General features: G+C 43.9%; 1 protein-coding gene and 1 pseudogene across 2 annotated transcripts in view; both read right to left on the bottom strand.

The window, feature by feature from the left end:
* Positions 1-1,046: 1,046 nt before the first annotated feature.
* Positions 1,047-16,132, bottom strand: part of LOC130194760 (gastrula zinc finger protein XlCGF57.1-like) — a 72,469-nt gene continuing 57,383 nt past the window's right edge. Inside the window, exons 1-2 of one of the 2 annotated variants that reach the window (XM_056415923.1) lie at positions 14,631-14,945; positions 1,047-3,172 (exon numbers count right to left, since the gene is read on the bottom strand). In XM_056415923.1, the coding sequence (XP_056271898.1) occupies positions 1,354-2,517 (1,164 nt within the window). In that variant the 5' untranslated portion in view covers positions 2,518-3,172; positions 14,631-14,945 and the 3' untranslated portion in view covers positions 1,047-1,353. Of the gene's footprint in view, positions 3,173-14,630; positions 14,946-16,132 lie in introns of those variants that run through there. The other variant, XM_056415922.1, reaches the window with a different exon arrangement.
* Positions 10,664-11,950, bottom strand: LOC130194887 (uncharacterized; annotated as a pseudogene).

Genomic DNA, 16,132 nt, shown 5'->3' with positions numbered 1-16,132 from the left:
CCGGAAGCCTGTACTTGTTTTCTATGTTCTTGTGTACTTCTCTGTTCTTGTGTTCTTGTGGACTTGTGAGACGTCATCAGTCGCAGCCTGAGTAAATGTTCCAATTCAAAGTTTGCTTCTCGCAGAGCACGGTCAAAATGCCCAGATGTGACTTGATCCTCCCACTTTACCCAGAATGCATCAGAGGAGACTTGTGCGTACTCTGGCCAGCCGATATCCCAGAATGCATTTCACACCAGCAACCGGAAACAATAGCGGAGGAGAAAATAAACAACTGACAGTTGACTTTTTATAAATACTGTTGTTGAGTCAGGAATGTAATTTTAAGATGTTGTCAGGAGAGAAGTTAGTAGTTTAAAAATGAAATCTGTGGTCAGTTTGTTTTGATTCAGCCTCATAAAGATCTGTGCTGTAGATATGAGGTTCTGCTGCTCAGTGACTCCACAGCGCCGGGCGGTCAGCGCTGTGTGGCCTGATCTTATATATATATATATATATATATATATATATAGAGAGAGAGAGAGAGAGAGAGAGAGAGAGAGATCTCGGCAGGACTTTTTTTAAATGCTCCGCTGGCTCTGACGTCTCTGTAGCGGTTAAACATGAGATATAATTCTGTTTGGAGGATCTAACGAGCACAAAGAGTTTATTATTTATTCACAGATAACATTAAATCAGTTTGACTGAGGGTTAAGATTCATACCTTCATATTTTAATGAAACTTTAACATTGAACTAAAGTGGTATCTTTTTTTTAACCTTTGGCCGAATTGTTTGCAATTACATGTGTAATATATATATATATATATATATATATATATACATACACAAATATATACAGTCGGATAAAAGGCTTTCTAGGTTACACAAGACACTAATTGATACAGGCAGTTAAAAAGTGTCTCTACTTTCCCGTTAACTATCATTCAAATCGTTTACAAGAATCTTCCTGTGAGTTTATAGTAACATATAAACTTATTTCTTGAGAATTATACAAAACAATGGGGTCTTTAAGAGAAAGTGTAACAAAGTTTCGGTAACACAAAGTGAACTTGCAAAAGTCTCTTTATGTAGATTTAAAACATTACAGGGAAAATGCATTTTTAATACAGATGTATTTTTACAGAGTTTTTAGTTTGTTTTTAGTTTCCTCCATCAAAGACACTCAGTATGTTGTCATTGTTTTTAAAAAAGATTAATCAAATGATTATAAAACACTTTGCCTTCCATCTCATTTACAAACAAATGACATGGGAAACAATTAAAAACATTTTACCTTTTTTTAATTTAAAGTAACACCTTAGAAAGAGAACAACTTACATATTGAAATTGTCACTACTGGAAGAAATACATTCTATCCTGTGTGGACTCTCATGTGTCTCTTCAGACTTCCCTGTATTGTAAATCTTTTCCCACACACATCACAACTGATTGGTTTCCATCCTGTGTGGACTATCATGTGTCTCTTCAGATGTCCCCGTTCTTTAAATCTTTTCCCACACTCATCACAACTGAATGGTTTCTCTCCTGTGTGGACTCTCATGTGTGTCTTCAGACTTCCCTGTTCTTTAAATCTTTTCCCACACTCATCACAACTGAATGGTCTCTCTCCTGTGTGGACTTTCATGTGTGTCTTCAGATTTCCCTGTTCTGTAAATCTTGTCCCACACTCATCACAACTGAATGGTTTCTCTCCTGTGTGGACTCTCATGTGTGTCTTCAGACTTGCCTGTTCTGTAAATCTTTTCTCACACTCATCACAACTGAATGGTTTCTCTCCTGTGTGGACTCTCATGTGTCTCTTCAGACGGCCCTGTTCTGTAAATCTTTTCCCACACTCATCACAACTGAATGGTTTCTCTCCTGTGTGGACTCTCATGTGTCTCTTCTGACGTCCCTGTTCTGTAAATCTTTTCCCACACTCATCACAACTGAATGGTTTCTCTCCTGTGTGGGTGTGGACTCTCATGTGTCTCGTCAGACTTCCCTGTTGTGTAAATCTTTTCCCACACTCGTCACAACTGAATGGTTTCTCTCCTGGGTGGACTCTCATGTGTGTCTTCAGACTTCCCTGTTGTGTAAATCTTTTCCCACACTCATCACAACTGAATGGTTTCTCTCCTGTGTGGACTCTCATGTGTCTCTTCTGACGTCCCTGTTCTGTAAATCTTTTCCCACACTCATCACAACTGAATGGTTTCTCTCCTGTGTGGGTGTGGACTCTCATGTGTCTCGTCAGACTTCCCTGTTGTGTAAATCTTTTCCCACACTCGTCACAACTGAATGGTTTCTCTCCTGGGTGGACTCTCATGTGTGTCTTCAGACTTCCCTGTTGTGTAAATCTTTTCCCACACTCGTCACAACTGAATGGTTTCTCTCCTGTGTGGACTCTCATGTGTCTCGTCAGACTTCCCTGTTCTGTAAATCTTTTCCCACACTCATCACAACTGAGTGGTTTCTTTCTCGTGAGCACTTTTGATCGTGACTCATTGGATTTGTTGCCAGTGTTACATCCCATATGACTTACAAGAGCTTCCTTATATTTCGGGGCATGTGCAGCAGACTCAGGTGCCCTGGGCTCCTTCCAGACATTGTCCCCATCTACACTTTCAGGTCCAGACTCTGACAAAGCTTCTTGCCACTCACCACAACTGGCTTCAGTCTCGGAATAGTCTGCAGCCTCTTCATCATCAGCATTTGGATATGATTGACGATGTGGATTTAGGTTCCTGTCTGGTCCTGAACCCCCACAGTCCTCTCCATCAGTTTCTGTTTGTATCGGTGTAGCTAAGCTGCTGGCTCCGCCTCTCTGTCATCCTCCGTCTGGCTTTGATGTGAGGTCTGAGGTTCGTCATCTTCACTCGTGAAAGTAACAGCAGTGAATGAGAACTTGGCGATATCGGCCTCCTGCAGCACAATGAGCTGATCTCCCTCAAGACGGGTCCAGAGATCCTGCAGGTCTTTTATGAGGGGCTCCGGCTCCTCTTTTATGTGGAGGGGCTCCGGCTCCTCTTTTATGGGGAGGGGCTCCGGCTCCTCTTTTATGAGGGGCCCCGGCTCCTCTTTTATGGGGAGGGGCTCCGGCTCCTCTTTTATGTGGAGGGGTTCTGGGTCCTCCTGGTCTTGGTCCTCAGGGGGGACATCTGCTTTAATCCCTACCAGCTGCTGGACATCTGCAGGGAGCACATTATGAACAACGGTGACTGATATCTACTTTCATTACTGGAGACGTTCAAGGAGTCTGACTAAATGTGTATTTGTTGCTCTTCATGTACAAACACACAAACACAAAACAATAACAATGACATTAGTAAACACCAGGACAGAAGGAACGTTGCCAGTATTGAGATGGAAGAGGAAGGAACCCGATGAGGAATTGAACAGACAATCTGGCACAGCCCTTTGCAGTGTGGTGGCCATCGATCGATGAGCCAGGCTGTCTAGGTATCCAAGTCCTCACCTTCATCACAGTGTGAACTAGGGCTGCAACTAACGATTATTTTGATAATCGATTAATCGGTTGATTATTTTTTTCGGTTAATCGGATACAAAAACAAAAAAACTTTAATTTTCAACCCTTTATTCAAAACAGGGTTTGAACGGTCATGAAAAACCTGGAAAAGTCATGGAATTTTTAAATGGCTATTAGCAGGCCTAGAAAAGTAATTGAAAAACATAAAATCCCAAAATATTTGGAAAAGTAATACAAATTTGTTTTATTCAAATGTTAATTTACACGGTATATATACGGTATGCTTTGGAATTCTCATTGTTATTTTAAATACATCTTCTCACTTTGTCACGTATAGACAAAGTTTTCACTAAATGTTTAATCATGGAAATTTGGTTTAAAGTCATGGAAAGGTCCTGGAGACCCACTGGTCACCATGTGGATGAACTGTCACAAACAGACTGACAGCGGTATACTCTCCTGAGCAGTGGTCCCCAAACTACGGCCCGCCTCCACATTTGGACCGGCCCCCTGAACAATATCAGAGACGCGTTCAGATTTATTATTTTTTTCACCTGGCCCGCTGCCGTTGAGATTGCAGTGAGACGCGGAAAAAATGTGAAGTGGTGCTCTTCACAATAAAACATCTTTGATGGACGTGTCGCGTCTCGGCCAATCAGCGTTCAGATGTCCACAGCGTTTGGGAAGTTAGGTTAGCTTGAATGTCAGTCCGCTACATCTACTGCTGTCACGCTGCACGGTGTAGCGATGCTCACAAAGTACCCGTACGTTAAAAACGATGTGATTTAGCATATTTTTAGAATCGATACTTCATTAAAAGAGCGATCAGAGCGCACGCTGCTCCGCTCCGTTAAATGTTGTCTGCACGCGCAGCGCTCACAGCGAGGGGGGGCGTGGCTTATCTCCGTTGCCTTTCTCCGTGGAAAAATATTTTCCGCTATCCGCCACGGAATAAATAACCACGTTTTCTACGTTATACTCTTGTGGAAATGCCACACACGTCGTGACATGTAGCGCCCTGGTGTCGGGGGTCATGACATCACCCGTAGGCGCACTCAGCGCCGTGAATGTCTCCGACGACGTGAATGACTTCCGCATCCAGCGCCACGTGAGCAGCAGCAGCCAATTAGATTCATCAACAGAGCAGCAGCTCAGCGCTGATTGGCTCTCACAACGCAGCGTTCAACTTTTTTTAAACTCCGCGACTTATTGAGCGCCGTAATAATCGCGCGACACAACGAATCGATAATGAAATTCGTTGCCAACTATTTTAATAATCGATTTTTAGCGATTTGTTGTTGCAGCCCTAGTGTGAACATTTAATAACACGATCACACGAAAATGTACTCTGTAACAATTCTCCCTGATAACTTAATCCTGAGGGGAAATGTACAATACGCTATTCTAAGGGAATGGGTGGATCTGCTCATGGCTGTTAAGTCCCTGCTTAACCTGCGCCAACGTAAAACATCATAAAAGAAAAAGTCAATATTGCGGAAAACCAAATATTATTATTGAAGTAAAATTCAAAGCATCCTGCAAGACCCAAATGAACACATACAACAAACAATTAAAATTATGAATAACATTATTTATTTAAAGGTGACTAACTTTAACGATAATATTATTTCATATAACGTCCAAAATAATGTTGTTTTTGACTCGTCATATTCTCCTGAGAACTGAGTGGAAATAGTGTCTTCCAACTTCTGATTGTTTTGTGATTTCCTATTTAGAGTTAAATAAACATTTTGAAAATTATTTAGATTTTAAATTGTATAGCATGTTCACTGTAGTGAACCTCAGGACATTTATCTTGTGAAAAGACGGAAAAATATAGAAGATAAACAAACAAATTATGTCTGTAGAGTGATATGAAACTAATAATACATTAAACGTGATTATTGAACTAAATCATTCATCTTCTGGATTGTTTTGCTTGTTGGTTGAAGGCAGAACAAGTTTTATTAAAACTGAATGTCTTATGTCCAGAACTAACACGACAGATATGTTTTTTAAATTTTAATTACCTAAACTAATCTTTTGTTGATCATTCTTTAGTGTTCTTCATTTATTATTTCGCATGTTTTATTCGTAGCTGTGATATTCCTGGAAACGTAGAGCAATATGATGCATTTGGTACACCTCCTATACGATGTCGAGTCATTCAATACACAAATATTGTCCCGGTGTCCACGATAAATGACATTCATAAAAGGACGATTACTTAAAAAACTAATACAGGGTGTCTACAGGAATAAACCAGTGAAATTTAAGACTTTAAGACTTTTTAAGACCACGTCTAAATAAAATGTAAGACCTAACTTTCGATGGAAATATACATTAATCTAAATTAATTAATTCAAAGTAAACACACTGATGTCTGTTCAAAATTAACAGTATGGTGTAATGCAAAATGATAACACAAATGTCATTGCTGTTGTAAATTATATTTATTAATACAACATTTTCAGAACATTTAGGTCCCATGAAAAAATGTCTATAAAATTAAGTAAATATATTTTTAAAATACGGGCAACATAGTTCCTTTTGAACAAAAACAATCTATAAAATAACATAAATAACATTTCCAGCTGCTTTTAAAATGCAAATTAATTTACATAATAGAATGTGTGTGTGTGTGTGTGTGTGCTCATGTCTCTATGTGATGGATGTTTGTGCACAGGTTCATGTCTCCTCCTGAGCTTTTGTGAATATACTAGGAAAACAATCCTTTTCAAACTGTATTAATATAAAAACTTCCAGTTGACATTTAGTCCATTCTCCTGGAAAAAAGAAAGAAAAGGCAGACATTAGCCAAACAACAGTCAACACATCTCTTCATGACACCACTTCAGATTAATGTCAGACTGGATCAATATGAATGAAAACTATTTTTACAAATTAAGCAACGTGAGCCATCCCTTGAGCCTAGTGAACACTATGTAGACATATTGACAGGTAAACACCACTCTACTACCATTCTAAAACTATTTTTAATTAGTCTAATTAATGTGTAGTGCACCTATCCATAGCTGTTATTAACTTGACACATGAGTAAAGCTTAACAATATGAAACACATACTCATATACAAGAGGATAGTTAATACATATATTTATGTTAGACTTACTTTGAGGTGCTGAAGTAGGTCCTGGTGTCACGGCCCATGAGCTCCACAGGATCCTGACAGGACCGGGTCACTTCACCAAGAGCACATGAAGTCCAGCTGTCTGCTCGCGGTGGTCTGGTCCAGAGTCCCGTGGTGGTCTGGTCCAGAGTCTCGTGGTGGTCTGGTCCAGAGTCTCGTGGTGGTCTGGTCCAGAGTCTCATGGTGGTCTGGTCCAGAGTCTCATGGTGGTCTGGTCCAGAGTCTCGTGGTGGTCTGGTCCAGAGTCTCGCGGTGGTCTGGTCCAGAGTCTCGTGGTGGTCTGGTCCAGAGTCTCATGGTGGTCTGGTCCAGAGTCTCGTGGAACAGAATGAAGGACGCACCGCAGCGTTGGTCTTCGGTGATGAGCTCTTTGTTACACGGCGCTGATTTCCTCCGGTGACCTCCATCGTTGTAGTTGACGTCGTTGCTGGCGGCGGAGCAGGAGCTAGCGGCCCCGCGGGCTGCTGGCGGCCTTCGCTAGTCTCTGTGCTTCTTGCTCTGCTCGTGAGATTCCACCGCTGGAAAGTCTCGCGACACATAACGCAGCTTCAGAAGCATTTCACCGACCGTGACCAGAAACACTCGTTCTTTTCGAGCCATTTTTTGTTGAACTTGCATCCTGCCATGTTTTCTAAAGTAGCCGATGCTTCACGTTGTAGGGGATTGATGGGAGCGAATACGCGGGGCCCCTTTAAGAGAAGGGGCGTGGCCCCGGTGACACCAGAGACGCCGCAGAGCGGAGCAAAATACGGACCTGGCGGAACAGATTGCCTCATATTCGTAATGACATGACACCCAAAAAATGTAAGACCAATCCAATCTGAATTTAAGACAATTTAAGACTTTTTAAGGCCTTATTTTTAGGAAAAGCAATTTAAGACTTTTTAAGACTTTTTAAGGACCCGCGGACACCCTGTAATAACTGAAATGCTTTCTGAACTAAATATATCATTCCTGACATGTTAATAAACATGAAAATATATGAATATCATGGTAAAAAAAAGACAATAATTCAGCAATATTTGACTTTCCAAAAAACGTGCTGAACTTGTCAATCTTCAAGAAGTTGTCATGATCACACCTCTACACATGTGGCATCACTGGAAAGACCCGGATGTCCTCTTTTGTTTATTTATTAATATATATATATATTAGGGCTGTCAGCGTTAACGCGTTAATCTATGAGATTAATTTGGCCGCGTTAACGCACTAAAATATTTTAACGCAATTAACGCAACTTTGTTTACTTCCGGTGTTTGTTGAAGTTTTTACACTCAAACCAGTGTCAAGCCGCGGCAGTACGGTTTAACACTGTTTCCGTTTTTAAAACAATTATTTCTCCGCGAAAATAAGGATCATAAATGAGTTTAACTCGCGGATGAATCAGTCGGGTTTCCTCCTGCTCCTCCTTCCTCCCTTCTCCCCCTCTGATACACAGAGGAACGGAGGGGCGACGTGTCGGGGGACGCGGCGCGGAAAGAACTCGTCACACGAAACCTTCACCGTGATTGGTCAATCCGTTTGTCTGTCAACATTTTAGGAAAAAAACAACCAATGAACACTCAGTAAATCACAAAGGACCTCCCACCTCACAGGTGAGGCTCTATAGCAGCCTGTCAGTCAGAGAGCAGAGAACACGGCACCAGGACAACTGAGCCTCATTTCAGAGCTGAGATTGTTCTGGAATGTTTGATGTAGAACACGTGGGTATGTGTCACATGCAAACGCCTTTAAAAGGTGAAATTTTTTTTGTGTGGAAAATGTATAAAATGCCCCCAGCCTCCAGAGAGTCACGTGACATATGTGAATGTCAGTCAGTCACCAAGGCCACTGGTTCTGTTGTTCAGTGTTAAAGATGACAGGACCAATGGGGTCTCAATATACTTCTTTTTTGTTTACTAATCTGATGTTTCACTGAAGAAACAATTTATCATCCACAATATTAAATCCCTCGCTGGCACTTTATAGGTAGGAGCCTCTTTGAAACACAGCTCTGTGTGAAGTTTGGTCTTTAAAAAGAATGAACTTTTAACTGCGATTAATCGCAATTAATGAATTTCAAAATGTGCGATTAATTAGTTAATTTTTTTTAATCGATTGACAGCCCTAATATATATATATATATACATACACATGTTTCCATGTTTGTATACAGGATGTCCTCTTATACATATTAATTTACTAAAGCAATATGCAAATTAGGATTCACTAATTTACCATAACTTCATACATGTGATAGAATGTGTGTTATTGTTTATTAATTTACAATATTGTTTGGTAATGTGTGGATTATTATGTAATGGATTGCTGTTACTGGTAAGCAGTGGCGGTTCGTCCATAGGGGGCGCTAGGGCGCCGCCCCTCTTAAAATTGTGAGATGAAAAAAAAAAAGAAAAAAAAATACATCCTGTCAAAAAACATTATATGCCAAATCATTTAAATAGTAAATATACCGTGTTGACGCGCTAAATGTGTGTGGGAGACCGTCAGCCTGTCAACAACCACTTAAGTTAATGTGAAAAAATATGATATATCGCCATTATCACGGAGAGAAGCCCCTCCCCTTTTTCGAGGCGGTCTAACGTGTGTGTACGGCATCGAGAAAATATTTCAGTCGTTTCGGCAAGGACTGCTTCTCATTGGCGGATGAAACGTGAATCTTGGGTCGCAAAAATGTGCGCTCATTGGCCAATGACATCGTTTTATTATTTCACGTGACTGGACTATTCGGCAGATCAGAGACCGGCGTTCCCTCAGCCTAGAGAGCTCCACGGAGCTACGGGAGCAGGCTGCTAACGGAGCTGTCAGCTGGTGCTCAGTGAGTAATGCGCTGTTTAGTTTCCCCTGTCTGTCGTTCCAAAGTCCTGGGACTGAAACTCTCTGGACTACAACGGGGTGAGGGATCTAAAGAGCTGCAGACAAGTGGAAAGCACGAATCTTGCCGCAGTTATCTAGCTAAGAGCATGGAGCTAACGAGCTAACAGCCTGAAGCTAACCCTGTTTGCAGAGCAGAGCAGCAGAAGGAGACCGAACTGGCATCGAAAACACAACGAAGAAGTTCTGAATAACAGACACATTCCCTCCAGAATAATGGAAACAGGCTGGTTACAGACATGACTGCGAATAACCCGGCTCTTAAGTTGTAGCAAAGATGGAAGTCGAGACGAGGTAAAGGCAACCGTATCGAGGTTTATTTACAAAAACACTCAATAAACGGAATAAATATAAAGTTCCTTGTCAGTAGTCAGTGGTGTAGGCGTGTATGGGTGCGTGTGTGAGCGAGAGCCTTCTCAATGGCGACGAGGGTTTTATGGTCCGCGCTCCACCCGGCCCAGGTGTAGCTCATCAACTCCTCCTGTCCCCACCTCCACCAGAGCCTGCAGGAAACACACAAGACCAAGAGCCAACACACACCTAGTGGTGGGGAGGGGTCGTCACAGTTCTCAATAGTATGTTTCAAGTCGGCTACAGCCGAACCCTCGTTCTGTTTTGATCAATAGTAATCGAGTTCAGTGTTTCCCCTGGTTTACAGCTTCAGGGGGGCGGGACTAGTGCCGCTAGCCATGTTGGTGCCCTTAGCTTAATTTAACACTGAGGTGTGCTCACCTGTGTGCGCGCATCACGGCTGAGCGGGCGGCGGCCATCGGAGCTCTGGCTCCGCGAGCCGAGAAGAGTTGTTGGGGGGGGGGGGGGACATTGGAGTTGATAAGCGTGTCTTCTTGTCTGATCAATACGCAACTGTGAGGTGCGCGAATGGACAGAGCGGCCAGCTGCTGATCACTCAACAGCCTGACGTGCACGAATAGATATGGCGCGCACAGCGCGCCAAACATTTTTTTGGGAGCACCTAAGACCCATTTTGACCCAGGAAAAACCCTGGAGAGTAGTCATCTGTTCAGACTCTGCTGCAGCGTTGAACAGCATTAGGACCAAACGCTCTGTACGGGAGGATTTAGTGATGGAGATATCAATGAATCCAAAGGCTGGGGACGAGTGTGTATTTTTGCTGGGTTCCTGCTCTGTGTACATACATCTACTGATGCCTAATCTGGACACATCTTCAGTGATGTTCCTGGAATCATTGGACGTTTCGGGTCTTTCAACATCATACGCCTCCTCCAGGTGACCCAGCCGGGGCTGATCAGACCCCAGCTAGTGTCCAGATGGCTACCATGACTCCATGGCTCCCCTCTTTTGAGTCACAGCCATCTTGAGGCTCTCTCTGCCGCATCGGTGGTACTGCAGATGGCTCTCCTCTTTCTCTCACCCTCGATGCCTAAACTACTGAAGGCTCTGGCCAAGGCAGGCTGCAAATCCTCTGCATCCAACCTCCACAGGAAACACCTTGCTCTCCAGCCAGCCTGCTGGCAGTCACTGACCAGTCCTGCGTCCTTGGAGAGCTTCCTCTCAAAGGCTTCTTCCAAGCGATCTTCCCACGGGACTGTCGGCTCCAGCAGCACTGCTTGCTTGGTGGACTCAGACACAAGGACAATGTCTGGTTGCAGGGTGGTGACTGCAATATGGCTGGGGAACTTCAGCTGATGTTCAAGGTCCACCAACAACTGCCAGTCTCTTGCAGACGTCAGGATGCTTGCAGATGATGTTCTTCTGGCAGCAGTTGGCTCGTCCCCAGCTCTGACAAAGGCGATGGTTTTCTTGGAGGGTCGGAACTGCTTTGCCCACGCCAGTCCTGCGCTGATAGCTTCAGCAATGGTCTTGAGGACTTAGTCATGCCTCCACCTGTACCGACCATCTCCTAGTGCCCTTGTACAGCAGCTGAGGATGTGTTCCAGGGTTCCTCGCTTGGAACACAGTGGGCATGCTGGTGTCTCTATGCCCCATATGTGCAGATTTGACGGGCTTGGAAGCACGTCATACACTGCCTGGATGAGGAATTTGATGCGGTGAGGCTCGGCTTTCCAAAGCTCAGCCCAGGTCACTTTCCTTTCAACCGCATTCTCCCACCTCGTCCAAGCTCCCTATTGCTTCATTCCCACTGCCTTGCAGGTTCTCGTCTCCTCCACTGCTGCTCCCACCTCCTCCTGAACAAGTCGACGCCCTTCCTTCCCCCTGGTGTTCATTTGGGGAGTTGGAAAGGATCCTAGCCCTGCTCGACCTCGTGTGACCACTCCCACCAGGCTTCTGTGATGCAGCCTTGCATCTGCCTCTTGAACTGCTTCCTCTGCCCTCCATTCCACATGGGTGTTGAGGGAAATGAGAGAGCGGACAGGATCGCTAAGAATGCGCTTAAACTCAGAAAGGAGGAAATACTGAGTATTCCGTTTGGGAAAGGGGAAGCAAAAGCAGTTATTAGAGAGGCAGTGAGGGAATTATGGCAGAGGAAGTGGGACAACAACGACAAAGGAAGGCACTATCACAATATACAAAAATCCATGAATGTAAAGTTATTCAAAGGGAAGTGTCGGAGAGAGGTCATCATATCAAGGTTAAGATTCGGGCACACAGGGCTGAATGCAACTCTGTTCTTAATGGCAAAAGTGGGAACAGCTAAATGTAACTTTTGTAACGAGACTGAGGATGTGGAGCATGTTATCATGAAGTGTGTGAAATACAGCTCTGAAAGAAAATGGTTGAAGGAAAAAATGTGTCAGCGGGGACGGAGGTGGAGGGAGTTTGGAGGGAGTGCTGGCAGCGGACCAGCATGGGCATGAGTGCTACAGGGCTTTGCTGCGATTTTCCAAAGATACGGGGCTAGGCCGCAGGATTTAGTGGCGAGTAGGTCTGTTGGCATGGTCAGTAGTTGGTCAGTTAATTAGTATTTTTTTTGTTTTATTGGTTTATTTTGTTTTTGAGTAGTTAATTAGTACAGTTATACATGAATCTGCACACTCCGGTACAGTAGGTGGCGAGTTGCACTTCGGCAAGTTGGTTGCGATCCGCCATTCAAATTTGAAGAAGAAGAAGAAGAAGCTGAGATGCTTCAGGTGGAGAGAGACAGTTAACTGCAGGTGGAAGAGCCAGGAGTGGTCTGTGGATTAAGAAGCCTTAGAAGTCCTCGGCCGAGAGTCTATACTCTGTATCGGAACAGTCATTAGTTATTATCGACTCTTGGTAATACTTTTTATTAAATACGCTTTATTATAACTTTTCGACACCGGACATTTTCTTCGGTTCAACACCCAGGGTTTTTGAATATATATATATATATATATATATACACACAGGATGTCTCGTTATACTTATACTTATAAAACATCACAGTTTCCCACAGCAGCGGGCGAGCTGGTTGTAAACCACGGGCTGCATGTTTCATGACACACTGTATCAGGGCCGGAGTGGGGCCACTTTTCAGCTCGGGAATTTCAGGCTCAAGACCAGCCCACTTTTTTCATGGTAGTGGAAATTGGATAAATGAAGCAACAGTTCAGCTCTTACTATCCTGTAGTTCTTTTATTAATACCATGGTCCAACAAATAATGTAACGGTTAAATACAACAATAATAATCCACTTCAGATGAGAAGTTAACAAAAAATATGCACAACATTAAAAAAGGCAGAAGGGTACGCAGGGGTGTCAGACTCAGATTAGGCAGTAGGCCAGATTTGTTGGAGTGAGACCTCATGGGGGCCGTCATTGGCATGGTCATCATTTTTCTGCATGAGTATTATATAGTGGTGATTTACTCCTTTACTACACCCACTTCTGAGCAAACAATGCATATTGGTTCACCAAGTACTGTCATATACTGCTCTTTCTTAGAATATATAACTTTAATTAATATAGTTTCCTCTGTTATCCTCTCTACCTGTCCCTGTCGTCATGGCCTCCTCATTGCAAATGTCGGGCTCATCATTTTCAGCAGGAGACTGTCTTATCTGCTGCTCCGAAGCTACAAAGAAAATTAAGTCATATTACTGCATACTTCAATATCAATAGTATATATCAATATTTGCATAATATTTGCAAAGTCTATGGATCGCCATATTTTGGGTGATATAAAAAGGCTAATATTTTAATTCAATTTAATATTTTGCTTGGGAATAGGTTGACAACGCTACAATGATATTAATCAAGGCTACAACGTTAGCCGAATAGTTATGTTGCAAATCATTAGGCCTTTGTCTCTCTTTACCAGTTGCCACTTATGTTTATCCCCTTGAAAATAAATCTGTAAGCTTGGCACTTTTGGCAGCATCCTCCTCCAATGCCTTTCTTTTTTTCAACCTGGCTTTTTCAGCCCCTCCTGCCCTCTTCCTCCCTGACGCGTATCGTTGCGGTCGGGCCGGCCCAGCTATCCGTAGCTGAGAGAACTTTTTGGAAAAGACAGCTAAGGACCGAACCAACTCTATTATTTGGGAGGGGTGAACTTCCTCGCACGGTAACCCATGCAGAGGCTGCGTTGTCAGAATGCGGAACATGTGTAGCCCACTTTAAGAGAAGATGGACTAACGTGACAAATGTCAACAAATAAAATTCTCCACCGGCCCAGAAGTGAAGCGGCCCACCGGGAACTCTCCCGATTCTCCCGATTACCCACCCCGGGCCTGCACTGTATGAAGAGGAGACTGGTCTCACATCGACTGGACGTCAGATAACGACGTATGACATGAAACCAGACCGACAACAAGAGCGTGTTGTCAAGTGTTGACTGAAGCTCGTAGCATATTGAACAGGCATCAGCAGGGCCACCTACTTGGTCCTCGGCGTCTGAACTACAGCCTCCCGAACAGGTGTGGCATTTTACAGCAAAGTCCTCCGTGTTTAGTCCGTAAAACATGAGCGCTACATCAAAAGGACGTGACGCGGAGGCTAAGCGATGGACATGCGCACTTCATAGCGAGTCATCCGGGTCCTGAGAGGCCACTCCGACGGCACGTCTGCGCACGCGTACCAAAACCACTTCATTCAAACACCAGTTCATCTCGCACAGCGTCCACGCCCTCCCGGAGCACCGTGGAGGCGCGTCACATCTCAAGTGGCAACAACGGACCGTGGGGCTGAAAAGCCGCCAGTTAAACCCGCGGGACCAGAGAAGAAGAAGCACCGACCTGCTGTGTGTCGCCATTGTTCTCTGAGCTGAGACACGGTGTCCTCATAAGCTGCTGTCAATGTGTCCAACAGCCCAAAAGACTCTTCAACGGCCGCGTGGACTCGCTGCTTCACCAACAGTCTCATCATTTCTCCTGGAGACACGGGGACAGACACCGGAGGCTCCTCGCGGTCCATCTCCCAACGACGCATGCGCAGTTGGATCTACGACGCTCTGCCCGGGGCACCCAGAGGAGAGCTCATGCCCTTATAAGGCGCGTTTCAACTGCCAAGGACTCCGTGGGCCTCGGCTGCTCCTGGGCAGCCTCTACTGGTGAAAGAGGGGACTGCCGCGCCTGTGTGTGTGTGTGTGTGTGTGTGTGTGTGTGTGTGTGTGTGTGTGTGTGTGTGTGTGTGTGTGTGTGTGTGTGTGTGTGTGTGTGTGTGTGTGTGTGTGTGTGTGTGTGTGTGTGTGTGTGTGTGTGTGTGTGTGTGTGTGGTCAGACTCAAACAAACTTATAATCTCAATTGACTATTTCCTAGAAAATATATTATTATATTTACAGTAAACCACACTTCCCTACACTTTTTTTTTAAACATTAAAACAACATAATTTTTTAGATGTTATTCAAATCTTTTGAAGCGTGAGTTTCGTGAGATATTGGTAACATTCTCTCAATTGGTTTAGTTGAAATGTATCTGACCTCTAACCCTACAGTCATACGCTTACAGGCTGCTCCTGCATTTCATTTATAGAAGTATGTACCTGTCAGTCATGACATAACTTTGTTTTACAAACTGTGGAGTATTTTAGCCACAATTGTGTTAATGAACATCCCTCTAATAGACGATGGCCCATTCTCCCGCCCTCCAACATCATGGACCAATCACAGTAAAGCAGGGGGACATTTGGCTCGTTTGATTGGCTCCAGTAAATCGGCTGGAATATGGCGATTTAAAACGTAAAGCGCATGCGCAGTAAGAGGTGGTCGGCTCAGCTGAAAGGCTCACTAGCCGTTTCTCAATATGCGTTCTTGTCCGTACTTTTCTGTATTTGTGTACTTCTCTGTATTTGTGTACTTCTCTGTACTTGTGTACATACCTGCAAACTTGTCACCTTTCGGTGAAATTCACCGTTTTGAACTCAAAATAGGTCGTCCACGTGAATCGTGGAGATCCGAAGAGTTTTTGTTTTGGGGGGGGGTCACCTGGCCCGCTGCCGTTGAGATTGCAGTGAGACGCGGAGAAAAATGTGGAGTGGTGCTCTTCGCAATAAAACATCTTTGATGGACGTGTCGCGTCTCGGCCAATCAGCGTTCAGATGTCCACAGCGTTTGGGGGTTCAGGTTAGCTTGAATGTTAGCCGCTACATCTACTCTCCTGTCCCGGGGTTTTTTCCCAAAATTTTTTTAAAAAAAAATTTTTTTTTTTTTTTTTAACCTTTTTAAAATTTTTTTTTTTTTCCCCCCGGGGGCCCCCCCTCAAAAAAAAATTTTTTAAAAAAAAAGGGGGGGGCCCCTT

This window comes from Pseudoliparis swirei, chromosome 6 (assembly GCF_029220125.1).
Source record: "Pseudoliparis swirei isolate HS2019 ecotype Mariana Trench chromosome 6, NWPU_hadal_v1, whole genome shotgun sequence".
Lineage (NCBI taxonomy): Eukaryota > Metazoa > Chordata > Actinopteri > Perciformes > Liparidae > Pseudoliparis > Pseudoliparis swirei.
This window is presented reverse-complemented; position numbering and strand designations above follow the sequence as displayed.